The sequence below is a fragment of the Pangasianodon hypophthalmus genome, chromosome 1, assembly GCF_027358585.1.
Source record: "Pangasianodon hypophthalmus isolate fPanHyp1 chromosome 1, fPanHyp1.pri, whole genome shotgun sequence".
NCBI lineage: Eukaryota > Metazoa > Chordata > Actinopteri > Siluriformes > Pangasiidae > Pangasianodon > Pangasianodon hypophthalmus.
In genome coordinates, this window is record NC_069710.1 from 15023031 (window position 1) to 15045543 (window position 22513).

The 22513-nt window shown below is 40.0% G+C and overlaps 1 protein-coding gene across 1 annotated transcript in view; it reads right to left on the reverse strand.

The window, feature by feature from the left end:
- The window catches only part of cdkal1 (CDK5 regulatory subunit associated protein 1-like 1), a 264900-nt gene that overhangs the window by 82926 nt on the left and 159461 nt on the right, over positions 1 to 22513 (reverse strand). The window contains exon 10 of the mRNA XM_053242230.1: positions 16418 to 16563. Coding sequence (XP_053098205.1) covers positions 16418 to 16563 — 146 coding nt within the window. The remainder of the gene's footprint in view (positions 1 to 16417; positions 16564 to 22513) is intronic.

Sequence of the window (22513 nt, forward strand, 5' to 3'; positions counted from 1 at the left end):
TGTCTGTTCCATATCATATGTTCCTTATCCAGTTTTTCGTTAATCGTTACTAGCACCAGAAATACACACATTTCCTGCTTGTCAGTGTAATCCGACTGAGGCACGAAACACTTCTACCCTTTCTAGTGTTCTGTCATTTCATTTCTGCTTTATTACTCATTCCTAACTCATTCTTTAAATGTCAGGCACTCGTCGAGGAAAGAAAAGAAAAGAAAAGAAAGAGAGAAAAGGAAAAAAAGCCGTTGCTAAACCTGGTAAAGTTCACCGTGTATAATCATTATTACTCCTCATTATATAAAGACGTTCATACAAAAAAAACAAATGAAGATAATTTGTGACAGTGACTTTTATTTACACCTTTCAAATGAACCAGTGTGTGTGTGTGTGTGTGTGTATGTATGTATGTATGTATATATGTATGTATATGTATGTGTGTGTATATATATATATATATATATATATATATATATATATATATATATATATATATATATATATATATACACACACACAGTACTGTGCAAAAGTCTTGGCACCCTGTTTTTATTCTTAGTACAAACTTTGTTATAGATTTTTATTTTGACTTCTACATTATTGATTCAGTCCAAAAACATTTTAGATTTCCAAACATTAGTTTTCCAGCACAAAATTAAATATTACAGAAAAATGTTTGTATGTCAGTAAAGAAAGCAGCATATTACATAAGAGACACTTTTCAGACAAAAAAACATAATGAAGGCTGCTGGGTTTTGCTGCAAAAATAAGAAGCGAGTGTGAAGTCAAAGTCTCCAGAAGAACTGTGGCTGCTTCTGCAAGATGCTCAGTAACACTTACAGCTCATTTCCTTATAAAACTGCACACGCTGCACCTGAGACTACTATTTTTTTTTAATCAAAGGGTTGTCACAGCAAAACCTGACTTTGTTTCACTGATTACTGTTTACTGCTCTTTATAGTATTTTTTTTAAATGCAGAAATATTTATTTTCATTATTTTTGAAAGCATCTTTGCTCTACAGCATTTATTTGCATGTGCCTAAGACTTTTCCACAGCACTGTATACATATACACACACTTCATCATATAATACTGTAGTTCCAGGGTGTGACAGGATGACATTTCACCTTAAACAAGACAAAGAGAATTAAACAATCATAACTAACCAATTAGCAGCAACCTGCAGGCGTTCAGTCGCACTGTAAATATACCAGCATGCTTTATCTTCTATTACAGAAAGAAGTGAGGAAAATTACTTAAAAAAAACCTAAAAAAAAAAAAACTGAACCACCAAACGAAACATGCGATATTCAACAATTCTCTTTAGATGTTGTCATTTAGAAACGTTACTGTTTCTATAGTAATAGTAAAGAAATCCGTCATACGCTGACGTTTTCTGTAAGGAGATGTTTATCAATCATTTATGGAAGGAGTCTCCAGTGCAAGCGCTTTGTAACAGACAGATAGTTTTCCGACATCTTCAGGACAGAGGAGTTTGTGCTTCTTCGAGGTTTCATAGTAACAAGCTGCATGTTTTTTTTTTTTTTGTTTGTTTTTTTTTGCATTTATTAACTTCAAGAGAGAGAGAAATATAAAGAGCATAAATACTCAAACAAAACTGAGGTGCCAATACTTTAATCTCAGTGATTTTAAAAACGCTCGCTTTGTCAAACTGCAGAGTTTCCCCTTTATAATTCAGCTTTATAATACAAACTACAAAACTTTTATTATTATTATTTTTTTTAGCTATTATTATTTTATACTATGTAGTGAGCAATCAGCAGAAAAAATATGTAAAGAAAATGAAAGAAAAAAGGTTAAAAAAAAAAGCAAAGTAAAGAAATGCAAAGAAAAAAGCAACAAAGAAAGGAGTAAAGAAAAGCAAAAAGAAAAAGGAAAGGTAGGAAAGAAATGGAGAGGAAAAAAGAAAAAAGTGAACATAAAGAGCAAAGAAAAAAAAGAAGAGAGAAAAAGAAAAGGAATAGAAAAGAATACAGCACAGAAAAGACAAGGAAAGAAAAGGAAAAGATAAAAGTAAAAAAAGGAAAGAAAAAGTAAAGAACAGAAAAGGAAATGAAAATCATGAAAGAAAAAACAAGGAATGAAAAGAAAAAAGTGAAAAGAAAAAAATTAAAAGTGGCAGCTGGCTATTATTAAGTATAGTGAAAAATCAAAGAAAAGAAAAGGCAAAGAAAGGAAAGAAAATAAGATGATATATAAAGGGAAAATAAAGAAAAATTAAGATAAAAATTAAATGAAAATAAAAACTAAGAAAGAAACCAAAAAAAAAAAAAAAAAAACAGGAAAAGAAACAGCAAAGAAAACACATGGGAATAAATGGAGAAGAAAAAAAAGAAATAAGAAAAGAAAAAAGGAAAAAACAAAAGCAAAGTAAAGAAAAGCTGAAAGACAAAGAAATTAGAAAAATAAGGATTTAGAAAAAACAAAGAAAAGAAAAAAATGAAAGAATAGAAAATCAAAATAAGAGAAGAGAGGGAAATGAGTGGAGCTTCTCGGGAGGAGATCAGTGATGAACATGAGGCATGAAAATAATTTTTTTCCTCTTGCTGTGGAATAGTTGAACAGAAGAAATATGCAAAAGCCAGGGTGCCAATACTTTAGTCTCAGTGATAGAACATGCAGCACACCTCCTCAGGTAAACACACACAGAGCACCACTCACACACTAGTGCTGTTATACACTATGTAGTGAGCAGACGGAGTGAATAAGCAGTGATTTGAGACTGGACCTGACCTCAGGATGGTGGATTTCTACGTGGACTTCAGCGTTACAGAAACGTGAAATGAAACGTTAAATGAACAAACTTAAGATCACAAAGCACTCCGAACCAGAGACCATATTAATCAGGACGATTCGACCAATCAGTGACCTGTGCTGATTCTAGCTCCGCCCACTTGCATATCATTTCTCTTGTTACTCTGTAACCAAGACGAGTAAACAAATACAGCGCAGGTGGTTAGTTATCATAAGTACAGTGTGTGTGTGTGTGTGTGTGTGTGTGCGTGCATGCGTATAGTATGTGTGTGTGCGTGCATGCGTATAAAGTGTGAGTGTGAGTGTGTGTGTGTGTGTGTGTGTGTGTGTGTGTGTGAGAACAAGCTAACGTATGACTCACAGTGTGTGTGCAAAACAAACATGTGATTATGTTAAAATGTCTAACAGCAAACAAGTACTGATTGAATGACAAGAGCAAAACACACACATACACACAAAGACACACACACTTAACCGGCAGCACTGAGACGCCACGGGCAGACAGATGTGTGAGGAGCGACAGAATGGCGGGTTGAGCAAACAGCAGTATGACTCAGCGTGCGTCTCAGGTGTGTGTGTACGATAACAGCAGGCGCGCACACACACACACACACACAGACACAGGCGGGAAATCCCGCCAACTCAACAGTTGAGCGCGCCAAACCCGAGCCTCCCGTCTCTCCTCCCTGAGGGGCCTCCATCTCTCCTCTGTGTGTGAAACATTAACCTCGCCTGGGGCTAGGCTCGCTCTGTCTCTCTCTCTATCTCACACACACACACACTCAGAGAAATGTTGTTATACTTTTAAGAAGACCCGTGACTTGACTGAAAATGTAATCAAGGAAAAAAAAGACAAGAAGAAAAAAATAAAGAAGAAAAGAAAAAGAGAAAAAGAAACCAAAAAGAAAAGCAAAGAAAATAAAAAAGTAAAGGAAAAAGAAACCAAAAAAGCAAAAATAAAAAAGTAAAGTAAAAGAAAAAAGAAAAAAAAGCTAAGAACAGAAAAAAACAAACAAAAAGAAAATAAAAAAGCAAAAAAAGAAAGGTAAATAGAAAGAAAAGAAAAGAAAAGAAAAGAGATGTGGAAAAATAACAAAAAGGAAAGAAAGAAGGAAAAGAAGGAAAAAAGGAAAATACACTGAAAAAAGTTAGGAAAAGAAAAAAGCAGAGAAAAAAGAAAATAAAACTAAGAAAAAGAAAAAAGAATAATAAAGAATAAGGAAAAGAAAGTAAAAAAAAAAAAACTAAAGGAAAGAGGCCTGTGGTGAATTGGGACAGTTTGTTCTAATAATGGTGTTACACATTAATCCAGCTGTGTGTGTATGAGGCAGGAAGCTGATTTGTGAAGTACAGGAAGTTGGTGTGTGTGTGTGTGTGTGTGTGTGTGTGTGTGTGTGTGTGTTAGCGCTGGTGGTGTTTATCAGACTGGTTAGTGGATGATTAATGATGAGTGATGAGCAAGAGAAGCAAAGAGCTGACCTCAGAACAGCAAACACAGATACAGAGAGGTCAGCGTCAGTGTGTGTGTGTGTGTGTGTGTGTGTGTGTGTGTGTGTGTGTAAGTAAATCACGCCGCACTGGAGTAAAGCCATGACTAACCACTAATAATCTTATCACACTTTCCTCCTGACTTGGTAACAAACGACAGAGCGGGGGGGGATAAAGAACAAACAAGAGAAAAGAGAAAACATAAAAGATAAAAAGGCTCATGGAGTGTTAGATGTTTACAAGTAAAAAAATAAAGAAAGAAAAGATCACATCATCAGGTGTTGGAGACGGAGAGGGCAAAAAGAACGTGAGAGGAACAGAGAGAGAAAGAAGGATAGAAAGAAAGAAAGAAAGAAAGAAAGACATAAACTTGAAACAGTAAGTAACGTGACAAGCTGAACCAGTCACGTTACTCGGACAGCTTCCATACACACACGTTTTTGAACACCTGTTCACTGTGATAATGAGCTGAAGACACACACTGACTGGACACAGGTCGTGATTCATTCTCATCCCTGTTCAGTTCCCAGCGTTCTGGAGACACAAGTTTACATGAAAACATTTCATTTCCAAAAGCAAACTCGTGCTGGTTCCAGAGCAGACTTTTATCTCATGTCTGCTACAGGCGGATTAGGGATATCATATATCTGGAGTCAAAGGTGCTCAAGTGTGACAGACAACATAACACACGTTCAAAGTCAATGAGCACTGAAACCGATCCAAAACCGATCCATCACTCAGACAACTCCATAAAGTTAAAACGTAAAGACAGTACACTGTCACTGTTCTTTCAGTGAATCATATACATTTGTGAAGTGACTGATAGTCCGATAGCTCCGGATTGCAACAACCAACAAACAGAATCAGTCCCGTGCCTCTGAGATCTGTGGCTGCAGAACCCGGTCACTTTAGTCGATTTTGGAGCTCTATTCCCAGCTAAAATGACACTTCAGGCACTGTTACGAAGCTCATTATGTTTCAGTCAAGCATTCTCAAAGTCGCCAGGTCAGATTTTTGAGAACTGGACCGTGGGAGCCTGGCCACTGTGGCCAACCTCAGTGCACTCTCCTGGGCTTTCTCTCTCGCCTCACCTTCTGTAAACAAATGCTCGTGGACCAGAACTCAACAGTAGCTACCACAAGCGCTAGTTTGTAGCTGTTATAACAAATACACATTTGAGTCAAAACATTATGAGCATTCACAGATGAAGCGCATAACAGCGGCGTATGTAAAGGTCTGGAATATATTATCCGGTACGCAAACAGTCAGTTCTTGTATTGGATGTACTGAATGTGGGAGAAATGGTATTCCCCGATGGCAGTGGCCTCTTTCAGCAGGATAATGCGCCCTGCCACACTGCACACATTGTTCAGGAACGGTCTGAGGAACATAAAGAGTTCAAGGTGTTGACTTGGTCTGCAAATTCCCCAGATCTCAATCCGATCGAGGATCTGTGGGATGAGCTGGAACAACAAGTCTGAACCGTAGTGGCCCCACCTCACAACTTAGTGGACTTAAAGGATCTGCTGCTAACGTCTTGGTGCCAGATACCACAGCACACCTTCAGAGGGCTTGTGGAGTCCATGCCTCAGCAGGTCGGAGCTGTTTTGGCAGCACGTGGAGGACCAGCAGGATATTAGGCAGGTGGTCCTAATGTTTAGGCTCACTGGTATTTAATCACAGAGGCCTGCAGTTTATTCTACAAATACTGGTCATATTGGTAACTCCATGACAGCACGGACTGGATAATAGAAAACTGTGCAAGTGTGCTCTCTCTATATTTTAACTTTATTGGCCACTTAGACTGAGGTGCTGTTGAAAAGGTCACATGACCCTGAGCTTCAAATCTGATCCAAGATCAGCGACTAAGTCCATCAGCTTTTCCTGCAGTGGCAGAGAAGAACTTCCTGTTTGCCTCAAGGGGTGGACTCACTGACCTTCAGGAGAACACTGAATCATGGGTCGAGTACTCGGTTCCTCTCGAGACGTTACCCAGAGTGCACCTCTACCATTACCCAGAATGCACTCTGTCTCCACTGAGACATTAATCTCTCAGCTCAGAAGCTTCACTGCACCACGAGCTCCACCCTAGCAGCTCTCTCAGAGATTTACTCTACTTTATACTATATATTTTTATTTTTGCTTTTATTACTCTGGTATATTTCTTCCCCACATAGTTCAGATATTTTCACATTCATTTTACATACAGAGGGCATGCAGTAAAGAAAGGAAAGGAAAAGGAAATGAAAAAAAGAAAGGTAAAGCAGAGAGTCAAGTAAGGTTTAAAAAAAAGAAAAAGCAAATGAAAACTTAAAAAGCAAAGCAAAGAAAGGGAAACAAAAAGTATGGAAAGAAAACAAAAATAAATAAAATGGAAAAGAAAAGGAAAAAAGTATGGAAAAAAAGGGAGAGAAAAAATAAAAGAAAATATTAAGAAAATGAAAATACAAACAAACTAAAAAGAAAAGATAAAGAAAAAGTAAGAGAAAAAAAGTAATCAAGACAAAAGGAAAATAAAGAAAAGAAAAAGAAAAGAACACCTGATTTTTTTTCCACATGATCACGTGTGTAATGAGTGTGACTGCTCACCAGAGAGAAAAAAATAATTCGCAGTGAAGTTGAACAGTAACAATGAGACACGATAGAAAACACGGTGTCTCCGTTCTCCAGCGCTGTGACGCACTTCCTGTATGAGCAGAGCTTGCTTTTTTCGTCTGTATGAAATAAAGTTGCTTAAACTGACTGCACGTGTTTTTTCAGTACACGGAGCGATGGATGTGAAGAACAGAATTACAGCGAGGACGGTTAATAAACGCTGAGCCTCAGACGCAAGACGTGATTATTGCTCTTCTGAAATGTCTTTAATGAGCTCTCAGAAACATTCTGGAGTCTCGGATTGATTTTGATCAGGTTCACTCAGGAGAAGAGATGAAACAGAGAGAGAGAGAGAGAGAGAGAGAGAGAGAGAGAGAGAGTGTGTACTTTACTCTCCTCCACATGTTACTCCTGTTAATCACCACGCTCGGATGTGGAGACGGGTTTAATTCTGCAGAGGAGAGGGTGAGTGTAATGGTGAAGGTGCTCGTAATCGCACGCTGCTTTTATGATCCTCAGCAGCGAAGCTTTAAACATCTCAGAGTGACAGAGTGTGACGGAGAGACGAGAGCGAGGAGGGAAAAATGGCAGAAATGGGATTATAATGATGCTTAACAAGTTCCAAGAAAGCATTCAGAGGCAATCTGTTAGCAACGTGGAGAAGGTTGTTTATGCTCGGATCTCAGACAGACAGAGGGAATGCTCAACATCCACGAGGATTCTACACACCACTCGCTTCAGGCAATATCGATTTAACACAGAGAGAGAGAGAGAGAGAGAGAGAGAGAAGAAAAATAAAAAGTAAAGAAAATAAAAATGTAAAGGGAAGACAAATGAAATAAAGAAAAAGGAAAAAGCAAGGAAAAGAAAACCAACAAAAAAGAAAAGATAAAAGAAAAAAGAGAAAGGAATGGAAGGAAAGGAGAGGTTAAGAAGAAAAAAAGAAACCAAAAGGGAAAAGTAAAGTAAAGAAAACTAAAAAGCAAAGGAAAAGAATAAAGAGAAACAAAAAGTAAGGAAAAGAGAAAGAAAAGAAAAAGAACAAAAAGAAAAAAAAAATTAAAAAGAAAAAAAATTAAGAAAATTGAAGAAAACAGAACAGAGAAGAAAAATAAGAGAAAAAGAAGAAGTAAAAAGACTGGAGAAAAATGAAAATAAAAAGGGAAAGAAAACAAAATAAAATGAAAAGTAAACAGAAATGAGAACAAAAAGAAAAGAACACCTGTTTTTTCCCACATGACTTCTTTTTCACAGTTACTGCGTGTTATTTTTCCACACGTGGTGATATATTATTTATTCACATGATGTGTTTACTGAGTTCTCCTGTAATTTCAGAGCAGAACATGTTGAAAAGGAAAGAAAAGAAAAGAAAACAGAAATGAAAAAGGAGAGAAAACAAAAAGGATGAGGGAAGACAAATGAAAAAGAAAAAAGGAAAAAGTAAGGAAAAGAAAACCAGTGAAAATGAAAAGAATGGAAAGAAGAGAAAGGTTAAGAAACCAAAAAGAAAACAGACAAATAAAACAAATGAAATGAAAGAAACGGCAAACAAAAGAAATGTTGGATTCAAAACAGATGTTGGGTTCTCCTGCTTTCTGCTGAATTGAATAAATCTTTTCTTCTCCAGATGCTAATGTTCTGTGAGTCTGGTCTTCTCAGTTCTCCGGGTTCTCCGTCCTGTGTGTAAGCAGGAACTCATGCTGTTGGTTTGTGAGGAACTCTTTTAGAAAGCTGAGTTTGAGGAGAACGTGTGCAGTCAGGACCTGAAGGCTGAGGTAAAGCCACGATGGGAAAGAATTGCCCCCGGGGGCTGAAAGTGCCCCGGGTCACCTGATAAGGAGAGAGACATTCGACTTCCACAGCGCTGGTGGTTGTGCTGGTGATGGACGAGGATTACGACCCTGACGCGAGCCTGAAGGAAAGATAAGAGCGTGAGAAGGAGAAAGGCCTCGTCTGTGGGCCACCCGCGGAGGATCCTCAGGCTCCGCCCACACGTCCACACCGGTACTTCTGAAAATAGCTTTTTTATTCTCGGGATTTTCACTTCTTTTGGTAAAGGCAGAGAAATTTAAAAACTGCATTTTTATTTTTCATTTCAAAACTTTGGCCACGTTGGTGTTTTTCCTGCTTTCCATCTTCTCAATCCGCAGCTCTTAACGTTATTCTTCTGACGTTTGACGTAACCGTTTATGACGTAACTATCTCCACCTACTGGGCCGGACTCCTTGTGTGAACGCTTTTAAATCGTTCTTTGTGTTTAAAAACTTGACACGTTTTATGACATGTTTTTACAGTGTTTGTGTTTCCTTGTAGATGGAAGTAGTTTTGTAAAACGGAAGCGTATTTTTCTAAAAAAAAAAAAAAAAAAAAAATGAAAAAAATACTGTGTGGATGAAGATATTTTCTGGGGAAAAAAATGCTGTTTGTGTGATATGCAAAAAAAATAAATAAATTAAAAAACAACTGTGTAGATGACGATAGTTTTGGGGAAAAAACACTGTGTGGAAGAAGATATTTTCAAGAAAACAAAACAAAAAAAAAGAAAACTATGCTATTACTTATGACTTAGCATTTGATGACATCATCTTCGCCTACTGGGCCGGATTGCTCACATCAGCGTTTCCAAATCGTCTTTGTGTGGACAAGATATTTTTTGCATAAACATTGGTTGTGTGTGAAAGGAAATTTTTTAACATGTTCAAAAATATCCGTGTGGGCGGTTCCTGAGAGGCCAGCTGAAAATGTGCTGTTAACATCGTGTAACACGCCAGCAGGACGCCTTTCACAGAGCCGTTCAGCTTCGGCCTGCAAGCGGCTACCTGTTTCAATACAGCTGCATGCTGAGCAGAGCCTGAGCCGCTCCTCGTTTTGTTCCTCGGGCAAATGTCATCAACCCTCACTTTCAAAGTCACAATAGGAGGCTCAGGAACAATGAACGCGTCCCAAATGTTTAACCCGCAAAGAAAAACACAGCTGCCCATCTTTCTTGTGAATGAGAATGACAGAGGCGCTGTGGAAACTGGAAATACAGACGATTCTGTGAATACGCAAATACACGGGCAGGTGGGCAAAGTCACCTGAGGTATTACCTGCTTTAGCTCAGTCAACACCACGCATACACACACACATGACGGAATAAACATTATGTGTTTAAGGGAGTTCAGAAGAACTCTGTCCAACAAAAACACATTTGCGCTCGGTGTTTGCAAGGTAATGAGTGATAGCAGTGCCCTCGTTTTCTCTTCCTCCCTCTCGTTCTTTATTGCTCTCCGTAACAGCCTTGGCGCCGGCTAGGATGAGAGCACCGGAGCTCATAAAAAAAAAAAAAACCTGACAAGAATCCAAGACGGTCAAGGTTCTCCAAAAGGTCTTGGCCCAGATTTGAGGCCCCGTTCACTCAGCCAGCTCTTGAATTCCTGCCCCGGGACTTTCAGGAGTTATCAGCAAAGCTCCTGCCAGAAAGAGTCGGGAAAGCAGGTCAGGGCCACTGGTTTATGTAAGGTGCTGTTTGGAAAGAACAGCGCTGCTTACCTCGAGTGACTCGAGGCTTGAACGCAGGAATGAGAGGAGGGGGGCCTGTTAAGATTCCTGGCAGCTGCTCCAGTACAGAACGATGACCGAGACTCCAGGGGCCACAGATAGGAATTTAAAGACGGTATACTTGTGTGGAGCGCACGGTAAGCAAATCTCAAAGACGAGTAAACTGTGTGAGAGACTGGCGACGGTGGTCAGGCTGTGTTTACGCGATCTATACACAAGTCAAAAAAAGCAACGTGCAAAACACTGATCTTACTCCTCTTACCCTCTTACACCACAGCTATTTATCATTTATACAACTTATTATTATAAGTTATACAACTTATTTATATAACTAATTAATTATTTTCCTTAATTATTAAAAAAAAAAACAGTCATTCCATTACCAGCCTCCCTTTTTTCTTTTTCCAAAAAAATCCTCAACTTGTCCCCTCAAACTTTTTTTTTGTTACTGAGAAATCGTAACGCATAAACTGTTAAAAAGTGCTGACACTGGAGACTCCTTCCACCATCGATTTAAAAAAAAAAGCCTTTTTACGTGGCGCGTCTGCCATAAAAAGTCCCACTGAGCGAGCTGTTACTATAGAAATGATAACGTATTAGAAGAATTTCTGACCAATCAGACTCGAGAAATCAACAGCGCAGTGCTACAAATAAAACATCTAAAAATGTAGACGAAACTCAAAGTTCGCTAGAAAGATTTCCTCTGCGGGAGATAAAACGGCAGCCCTCTTTAGTGTCTAAAGGAAAAAAAAAAAAAATTCTTTTAGTTTGTAGCCTAATTGTTCGGGCCATTCGCGTTATGCTACAATATAAACAAGCGTGTCTCCCTCACCCTCCTGCCAGACCCCCAGAGCTCCTCAGCAAGAGAGGAAACCCCAACTCACCTGCTAATGAAAATAAAAGCAAAGGAAATCTAATAAAGTCATTTATCTTCCTAATTAAAAAAAAGAGAGAGAGAGAGAAATGCCTGTAGAGAAATATATTAAAGGTATTTCGCTCAAAAAAATTTCAAAACAAACTGCACAATTACACAAGTTTAGATTTCTAAAGTTCGATTTTAATCATGACGCTAAAGGTATAAACGAGCATAAATTAATTTTATTTAGCTATTTATTTCGAGTTATCTAAGAACAAAAGGCCAAGCGCCGGACAGAGATCAGCACCGGCGATTAGAGTCTTAAACCCCGGGAAAAAAAAAAAAAAGAAAAGAAAAAAAAAAAAAAAAGACGACTCCCGAGGCTGCGTAGCAACAGTAATCAGGCTAGTAATAAGAGTAATGAAAAAAGCATGTTTTTGGTGAGCAGACAGACTAATCCCTCCCTCAGATTACACACTGAGCTATTTTCAGCACAACGCCACTCTGAACTCCTGATCGTGCTTAACACGCTGAACGAGCCTTTACACACGAAACGGACGGGAAAAAAATAAATAAAGCTTACACTTTTTGCAATAAGGTTTTCATGACAATACACGAAAGACGAACGGTTCACAGCAAACGTGTTTTTTTTATCCTAAATATTTCTGAGAGCATATTTATACAGCTTAAGCATCAATAATTTTGAGAAGAATTTGGCAGTAATTGGCAAAACAAGATGAGCGTGAAATAATGGCATGGTCTCTCTCGCTCTCTCTCTCTCTCTCTCTGTGTTTGTAACCCAGGCGTAATCTTCTTAATCCTAACCTCAAGCTAACGGGGAAATTGGAGTCGGGAGAAGGCCATCGATTGGGAAAATATTTGTTCAGGGATTTCGTGGACACTCGCGTCGTCTCTCACGCAGAGAAAGGAGCGCCTTGTAATTAAGCGAAAGGAAAAAGGGAATGAAAAGCGGCGGCCGCGGAGGTGATTAACACGCTCGGTCTTTTGCGGTCAGAAATAAGGCTCAGCTGTTACAGATATATACGTGCTAATTAAATGCTAATTTAATACGAAACATTTCATGGGATGAAAAAAGTAACACAATGACTCACTGGCAAACAAACAAACAAACAAGTAAATAAATATAATAAATGAACCGTAATCAATCATATATTTATTAAATATAGTAAATCAACAGTTACTTGATGAATTTGTTTTTTTATTAGTCAATTATTAGCAGTATTATTGTTATTATTATTTTGAATTGTATTTTATTAATTGTTTTTGATGCATGCTTATGTACTTTGTTTGTTTCTACGTACTTCTGATTCTAGTTTCTTTTCTTATGTAAAATGCCTTGAGAGGCCTTTTTAAAGGTGCTATATCAAATAAAGTTTCTGTTTTTTTTAAATAATTGAATATAAATAAATTACAAATATTGTGCAGTTAGAAAGTCCATTCCGTTACACTCTAGTTAAAGAACTCATGTAGGGAATAGGAAGCCATTTTGTGTTTCTTTTACTGGCACGTATGTAAAATAAGTAAGTAATAAACACTGTGTGTGTGGTGCTGTTACAGAAATATAATCAGCAATGTTGTGGAGTGATGAAGTGACGTCACTGTTACCATCCTGATCTATCCTACAACAGAATGTCCCCGAAAAGTGCTTTATTCCTCTTACACTGCAGCAATGTGCCAAAGGTTATGACTACAGCACTTATTTTACTGACTTTTATCCATTTTCGGGTACATTTAACGCTGTAGAAAGTCTGCATAAGAAGATGCGGTTTGTCACGTTAGTGAGAAACCACAAAGCGTAAACTCCTCTGTCCCGAAGATGTGTGATTTGCTTACAGATTACCACAAACATGCTCTTACACACACACACACACACACACACAGTCAGTCAGTCATCACTCCACAGCTGAGTCACGCCATTTCTAAACACACCTGAGTGCTCGACATACGACATCCTGGCACAAAAACACACACCATCATAAAACAGATCAAAATATACACACACACACACACACACACACACACACACACACACACACAGGCATCAAACAACATGCTACAGTGACTAGATGTAACGAGTAAAACAAATTAATGCATAATTAAATCCATTTATTCAATTAATATGAGGATCTGATGTAAGAGCATCAGGAAGACTGTTTTGATTGGATGTCATGAACATAATGACTCAGTCTGACTGGACACCATGACTGTTTTTTTCACTCATTTTGATTGGATGCCATGGAAGTCATAACTTGATTTGATTGGACGCTGTGACTCTTTCTGTCATGACTTTTAGTCAAAGTCTCGATGCAATCGGACACCATGAGTGTAATGGCACGCTGTGATTAGACACCATGAAAATAAAGACCTGATGTGATTGGACACCATGAGTGTAATGGCTCGCTGTGATTGGACACCATGAAAATAAAAACTCGCTCTCACTGGACACCATGAGTGTAATGGCTCGCTGTGACTGGACACCATGAAACTAAAGACTCGCTCTCACTGGACACCATGAGTGTAATGGCACACTGTGATTGGACACCATGACTCATTTAGTCATGACTCCCTTTTATTGCTTTGATTGGACAGCATGACTCGTTCTGATTGGATGTCTCAATATGACTGGACACCATGAGATTGGATGTTACAGAAATGACTGATAGATCTGAATGGATGTTACAAACATGGATGATAGGTCTGATTGGACATCATGAAATTGACAGTCTGATTTCACAGGGTGTCTGGTTTATACTTGCTGCATGTTTACAGACTAGCGACTAGCCAACTAGCCTCTGGTCTAAGAAGGAGTGAGAGAGTGAGAGTCCATGAGAGTGATAAAAATGTAAAACCTTCCTCAGAACACAAGCGCTTGTCCTTTACAGAACAAAATAAAAAAAGACGTAACCAACACGAAAGCGTTATTTTCCTCGTTCTTAGTGAAACACGCTAGCGGGAAAACGAGAACACAAAAACATAAACACACACTCGCTGCCCTGAGGGTAACACACCTTCTGTTATGAAACCTCCAGTTCCTCTTTGTCTAATAGCAAGGTTATTTTCTGTTTGTGCTGACCACAATCGGAAACAAACACACACACACACACACACACACACACACACACAAGCACAGATTTGAAAGAAGAACACAAGGCTACTAATTACAGTCTTTTACAGCAGGTCAGTCGTGTGTGTGTGTGTACATGTGTATCAGCCTCAAAACTTGTTCTTTCTTTCTTCTGTCTTTATTATTGTATCCATTTCAACATTATTTTCTTTATTCTTACATTTATTTCAATGTATTTAAATTTCATTAAAATCAGTGCATTTTAAACAATACAGTTCATTTATTTTAATTAATGTTTTTTTTACTACATTTAATTTATTACATAAAATTCAATTTACAAATGTTTAGGTATTTATTTATTCACTTATTTGGTATTTTACATTTTAAACTATTTTGCGTTTTAAAGTTTATCACAAATTTAACACTTGTATATAATAAATAAATAAATAAATAAAACTTTTTTTTTCTAAATTTCTGATTATTTATTCTTTAGTATTGTTTTTCAGCAAAATTTATAAAATAATTTTTAAGATTCTTTTCCATTTATTGATTTTTAAAATTTTTATTCCATAAAATTTATTCCATTTGTTTTTATTTATGTAGATATTTATTCTTTTTTAAATTTTATTTTATTTTGCACGATTTGGTCATTTGCTTTAAGAAGTATTTTTAAACAATTATTATTATTACTATTATTTTTAGCTATTATTAAAAAAAGATTATTTATTCCACCCAAGGACTGCCCACTTTAACAGGAAGAGGAATTTGATTGACACAGCAGCTGACCAATCATAGTTTACTCACACCAAACCCTTTAGTAAGGTTTAAATTGTGTGTTTATATTTAGCTCCTGAGAGCAGAGCAGAGTACACGATCAGATTCTGAAGGTTGTGGCCAGAAAAGTGTACAAGAGCGCCGAGACTCATAATAAGAGTGGGGTGTACTTACTTCTGCACACGACAGCTTGTGATCCTTCCTCAAACAGAAGCACCAGCGATGCTCATAAAGCTCTAAGTCCTCATTATTACACTCATCAGAGCTGGCATTTACAAAATGTCAACATTTTATCCTCCACCTCGCACTTCCTCTTGTCCAGGAAGTGAAAAAAACTCTACACTGAGTGTTATTAAAATAAACGTGTTCACATTCTAATACCTGCACAGCTCTCTCTCTCTCTCTCACACACACACACACACACACACACACACACACACGTTCAGCCAGGTAAACTACTACTGCCAGAATTACTACAACATGCTGCTGAATGCAAGTGTGTGTGATTGTACAACTTCATTTAGCAGAGACAAGAGTTAAAGAGAGAGAGAGAGAGAGAGAGAAACAATCATAAAGACAGACAGACAGAGGGAGAGAGAGACTGACAGTGAGAGACAGAGGGACAGAGAGTGAGTGAGAGAGAGAGGGAGAGAGACAAATAGACAGACAGACAGTGAGACAAAGAGACAGAGAGAGACAGATAGACAGAAGGTGAGACAGAGAGAGAGAGTCAGAGAGATGGGGAGGGAGAGAAAGAGAGAGAGAGTGAAAAAAAGAGAGAGAGGGAGAGAGAGGTATGTCAGTGTAAATGTCACTCTGTCCCCAGATTGCAGCATCAGTAAATAAAACAGAAATAAAATAAATCAAGAAAAAACCTCGGATCATGTGATCCACCTTAACGCCACACAAACTCCAAGCTAACGCCACACAAACTCCACCCTAACTCCACCCTAACGCCACACAAACTCCACACTAACTCCACCCTAACGCCATGCTAACACCACACAAACTCCACACTAACTCCTCCCTAACGCCACACAAACTCCACCCTAATGCCACACAAACTCCACCCTAACACCACACTAACTCCACCCTAACGCCACCCTAACTCCCCCTAAACTCCACCCTAACGCCACACAAACTCCACCCAAACTCCACCCTAACTCCACCCTAACTCCACCCTAACTCCACCCTAACTCCACCCTAACGCCACACAAACTCCACCGAAACTCCACCCTAACTCCACCCTAACTCCACCCAAACGCCACGCTAACTCCAAGCTAACATAGCTAGCACAGTGCTCACGTACCTGTCCTTCAGAAAGTCAACGACATGTGTGAAGTCGTCACAGCAGTACTCTCTCTTCATGTCCATCAACACGCTGTCGGATGCTGATTGGACGGGGACGTGCAGGAAGGCGTACACTCGCGGGTGATTCAGGATCTTTGCCATTTCCTGTCAGGAGTGAAAGATGGAGGGAGAGAAGAAGAGAGAGAGAGACTTTAAAGGCGTCAACTGAAATGTTTATACAGAGCACATAAGCGACACATGCTCGACGTTACTAATGTAAGCGCTGGATTAAGAACTTTTAATGTGTGTTTGGAACCTCATTCAGAAAACCGACCAATCAGATCGCAGCATTTACAGAGTCGCCCACTGAAACACTTTTACACACACACACACACACATGCACAAACATACACATGATAAACAGACAGACAGACACACACACATGCACAAACATACACATGACAAACAGACACACACACAAACACACACACAAACATACACACGATAAACAGACAGACAAACACGCAGACACACACACAGGCGCACACACGCACACACACACAGACACTGAGTCTAGATGAGACAGATGTTTAAGAGCACACAGCTGTCTGAGTCTGGAAAATCTGTTTCTACAACCCATAACCGTCTCACATCATTAAAGAAAGAGAGAGACACAGATCCAGAGAGACAGAGACAGAGAGAAAGAGAGAGAGAGAGAGAGAGAGAGAGAGACCTGTGGTGATTCTCTCTCTCTCTCTCTCTCTCTCTCTCTCAGGCCCGTGATCACACACCACCTCACTCATCCTCTCAGTGAGAAGACGACAGAACGAGCCTTTGTGTTTTCATGTTCTTCTAGAAGAACTTGTGTTAGCGTTCCATTGTGAGGCTTCCGGCCCGGCTGCCGCAGGACACCCAAAATTAAAGCGATTAATTAGTGTGAAGAATGGCGTCTGATTAGAGGCGCAGATCAATCAGACCAGTGCGAGGAGAGCGGAGGCAGCAAGCAGCAGAGGATCATGGGAGATCAGGGCTCACACTGCATAGTAACGGAGAGAGGTGAGAGATGGAGAGAGAGCGAGGGGCATCGACCACAACACCTCCTGATGGATTAAACCACTGAGAGAAAGAGATGGGGGACGAAGAACCCGAGCTCATAAACAAAACCTGAAACCTGTCACACTGCACGCACACACACACACACACACACACACAACTCTCTCACACTGCGCACACACAATTCTCTCTCACACACACACTACTCTCTCACACACCCACAAACACACTACTCACACACACACACAAAACTCTCACACAGTATACACACACACTGCACACACACACACCCCTCTGCAAGATGGTGAGGTGACAAGGTAGTGAGGTAGTGAGTTGGAGAGGTGGAGATGTAGTGAGATAGTGAGGTAGTGAGGTGGAGAGGTGGAGAGGTAGTGAGTTGGAGAGGTGGAGAGGTAGTGAGTTGGAGAGGTGGAGATGTAGTGAGGTGGAGAGGTAGTGAGTTGGAGAGGTGGAGATGTAGTGAGGTGACAAGGTAGTGAGTTGGAGAGGTGGTGAGGTAGTGAGGTGGAGAGGTAGTGAGTTTGGAGAGGTGGAGATGTAGTGAGGTGGAGAGGTAGTGAGTTGGAGAGGTGGAGAGGTAGTGAGGTGGAGAGGTAGTGAGGTGGAGAGGTGGAGATGTAGTGAGGTGGTGAGGTGGTGAGGTAGTGAGGTGGAGAGGTAGTGAGTTGGAGAGGTGGAGAGGTAGTGAGGTGGAGAGGTAGTGAGTTGGAGAGGTAGTGAGGTGACAAGGTGGTGAGGTAGTGAAGTAGCGAGGTGGAGAGGTAGTGAGGTAGTGAGGTGGAGAGGTAGTGAGTTGGAGAGGTGGAGAGGTAGTGAGGTGGAGAGGTGGAGAGGTAGTGAGGTGGAGAGGTAGAGAGTTTGAGAGGTGGAGAGGTAGTGAGGTGGAGAGGTAGTGAGTTGGAGAGGTGGAGAGGTAGTGAGTTGGAGAGGTGGAGAGGTAGTGAGGTAGTGAGTTGGAGAGGTAGTGAGGTGGAGAGGTGGAGAGGTAGTGAGGTGGAGAGGTAGTGAGGTGGAGAGGTAGAGAGTTGGAGAGGTGGAGAGGTAGTGAGGTGGAGAGGTAGTGAGTTGGAGAGGTGGAGAGGTAGTGAGTTGGAGAGGTGGAGAGGTAGTGAGGTGGAGAGGTAGTGAGTTGGAGAGGTGGAGAGGTAGTGAGGTGGAGAGGTGGAGAGGTAGTGAGTTGGAGAGGTGGAGAGGTAGTGAGGTGGTGAGGTGGAGAGGTAGTGAAGTAGCGAGGTGGTGAGATAGTGAGGTAGTGAGGTGGAGAGGTAGTGAGTTGGAGAGGTGGAGAGGTAGTGAGGTGGAGAGGTAGTGAGGTGACAAGGTGGTGAGGTAGTGAAGTAGCGAGGTGGAGAGGTAGTGAGGTAGCGAGGTGGAGAGGTAGTGAGGTGGAGAGGTAGTGAGGTGGAGAGGTAGTGAGGTGACAAGGTGGTGAGGTAGTGAAGTAGCGAGGTGGTGAGATAGTGAGGTAGTGAGGTAGTGAGGTGGTGAGATAGTGAGGTAGTAAGGTGGAGAGGTAGTGAGTTGGAGAGGTGGTGAGGTAGTGAGGTGACAAGGTGGTGAGGTAGTGAAGTAGCGAGGTGGTGAGATAGTGAGATAGTGAGGTAGTGAGGTGGAGAGATAGTGAGGTAGTAAGTTGGAGAGGTGGAGATGTAGTGAGATAGTGAGGTAGTGAGGTGGAGAGGTAGTGAGGTAGTGAGGTGGAGAGCTAGTGAGTTGGAGAGGTGGTGAGGTAGTGAGGTGGAGAAATAGTGAGGTGGAGAGGTAGTGAGGTGGAGAGGTGGAGATGTAGTGAGATAGTGAGGTAGTGAGTTGGAGAGATAGTGAGGTGGAGAGGTGGAGATGTAGTGAGATAGTGAGGTAGTGAGTTGGAGAGATAGTGAGGTAGTGAGGTGGAGAGGTGGAGATGTAGTGAGATAGTGAGGTAGTGAGGTGGAGAGATAGTGAGGTAGTAAGTTGGAGAGGTGGAGATGTAGTGAGATAGTGAGGTAGTGAGGTGGAGAGATAGTGAGGTAGTGAGGTGGAGAGGTGGAGATGTAGTGAGATAGTGAGGTAGTGAGGTGGAGAGGTAGTGAGGTAGTGAGGTGGAGAAATAGTGAGGTGGAGATGTAGTGAGATAGTGAGGTAGTGAGGTGGAGAGATAGTGAGGTAGTGAGGTGGAGAGGTGGAGAGGTAGTGAGATAGTGAGGTAGTGAGTTGGAGAGGTGGTGAGGTAGTGAGGTGGAGAAATAGTGAGGTGGAGAGGTAGTGAGGTAGTGAGGTGGAGAAATAGTGAGGTGGAGATGTAGTGAGATAGTGAGGTAGTGAGGTGGAGAGATAGTGAGGTAGTGAGTTGGAGAGGTGGAGATGTAGTGAGATAGTGAGGTAGTGAGTTGGAGAGGTGGAGATGTAGTGAGATAGTGAGGTAGTGAGTTGGAGAGGTGGAGATGTAGTGAGATAGTGAGGTAGTGAGTTGGAGAGGTGGAGATGTAGTGAGATAGTGAGGTAGTGAGTTGGAGAGGTGGAGATGTAGTGAGATAGTGAGGTAGTGAGTTGGAGAGGTGGAGATGTAGTGAGATAGTGAGGTAGTGAGTTGGAGAGGTGGAGATGTAGTGAGATAGTGAGGTAGTGAGTTGGAGAGGTGGAGATGTAGTGAGATAGTGAGGTAGTGAGGTGCAGTTTATATAAAATCATAAACTGGCGTACAGCACTGACATTTCTTAGCTCAGAATCAGTTTCTAACTAACACTGTACACTAACGTTATAGAAACTTTGCAGACTACTAACAGTGCTGTAAAAATCGTACACAGTAACACTAATGCAAAAGAACTTCAGAAACACCTCTGAGCTGTGTGGAGCAGCAGCAGCAGCAGCAGCAGCGGCGGCGTTGGGGTTCGACTATCAGCACTGCCACGAGCCGCTCACACTCCTCCATTACCTGCGTTCCCACCTGACACACGGCCTGTCCTCACCTTGTCAGGTAGGGCGCGAGGCAGCGGTGAAGTGAGCGAGAGAAGTGCAGAAAGTCGCACCTATCAGGACGTAAATGGCTTTAATCATGTGATCAGTCCCGAGAGGAAGCCGAGAGAGAAGGAGAGACGACGAGGAAGAGGAAGTGAGGATGAGGAGCTGTGACAGGTGTGGACTGAGAGCGGAACCCAATTACCACACACACACACACACACACACACACACACACGTGACGGTTCAAGTTCCCTTGTGATTTAAGCTCAGTGTTTATTAGAAGCTTCATGTTTTTTTTCCACTTTCAGGAAAGCTGAATTTCAGAAATACAGAAACAAAATACGAACAAAAGTAAAAAGTAAAGTAAATAAGTAAATAAATAAGAGTAGGTAAATATATAATAAAAATAAATAAATTAAGTAAATTAATAAGCCAATTAATTAATTACTAAATTAATAAAAAATAAATATGCGCATGTAAAATTTTTTAAAAGAAAATAAAATTAATTAAACAAAGTGAGTTAACTCAAAATATAAATGAATAAGCTAGCAAATATATATAAAATAAATAAATGCATAGATAAAAATACAGTTAAGTAAGTAAATTAAATAAGTCAATACATAAATAAACAAATTATTTTAAAATTAATTTAAAAAAAAAAATTAAAAATAAAAAATAAATAAAATTTTAAAAAATTATTAATTAATCAATCAGTCAGTCAGTCATTCAATCAATCAATTAATTAAAAGAATGAAGAAGCTAGCAGGGTGAAGCTGTTAGCGATGACATGCTTGCTAGCTGTCTTATTTAATCTAATTAAAAAGTGAAGAAAGTGAACACTAGCATTAAAGTGTGTATAAACAAATGCTAGCAGGGAAATGGGGAATATTTGGTAATTTGATGATTTGCTTTTCATTCAGCAAAGCTATAGAGTCTGATTTTTTTTTTTTTTTTTTTTTGCAGGTTCTTGGATTTGAACTGTGACGTCTGATCATTTATTTCGATATTTCTGTGACTTTGTAAGTAAGTGCCATCTTCCTCACTGAGCAGACGTAATTCAGAAACAGATCAAACGTGTACATAACGGACGAGGAGTCTCCGGAGATGCGTTAAAATGGAAATGGCCCGAGCTCGGGATGAATTCCAAATTGCGGCGGCGACGGCGGTGTCCCCGGGGCTCACGGCGCTAATCGACTCAACCGTGAAGAGTCTCTGAAAAAACGGCGGCGGACGAGAGACAGCAGATCACACGGTCAAAAACTAATTAGGACAAATGTTCTCTTTCAGACTCTTCCTCGTGGGGTCAGAGACTAAACGGACTGCAAGGGCAAAAAATAAATACATTAAAATAAAATGAACACCAGAACAGCGGAACTAGAACGTGGAATATTTCTCATTTCACGTCTTAATGAATGTGACAGAAATAAACAGAAATAGACTCTGACCTTCTCTGTCTTCAAATCATGTGACCTAACACAGTTCCGATATTATTATACTCCTGTTTAACGTTTTAGCGCTGTTTATGAAAATCACATATTTAACAATAAACACACTGAAGAGAAAAAAAAATTCAACAGTAATCACAAACAATGGTGATCAGACACGTGGCATCGAGTCTCAGAGTCGCACGTGAGAGACTCGCATCTTCATCCTGAAGTTTACAGGTTATTACTTGTGTCTTGTATCAGGTTTAAAATGACTCACTATTTGACTCCAAAGTTTACGACTCGCATGACGAGTCTGACTTTATGAGGTTATGACTCATACGATCTTGTACCTGGCTTTAAAATTTATGACTCTTATCCCGACTCAGATCATAGGTTATGACTCTTATTTGAAAATACGACTCTCAATTTGACTCAGACTTCAAAGTTTTTGACTCACCCCTTGATACTTTAATATTTGACTCGCAACTCGACTCTGACTTTAATATTTATGACTCACAACTTGACTGATTTAAACGTTTATGACTCGCAACCTGACTTTGATTTTAATATTTTTATATGACTCAAACCTAAACTCAGTCTTTAAATCTTCTGAACAATGTCTCATATCAAATTTTAAAATGACTCAACTTGACTTAGACTTCAAAATTTGACTC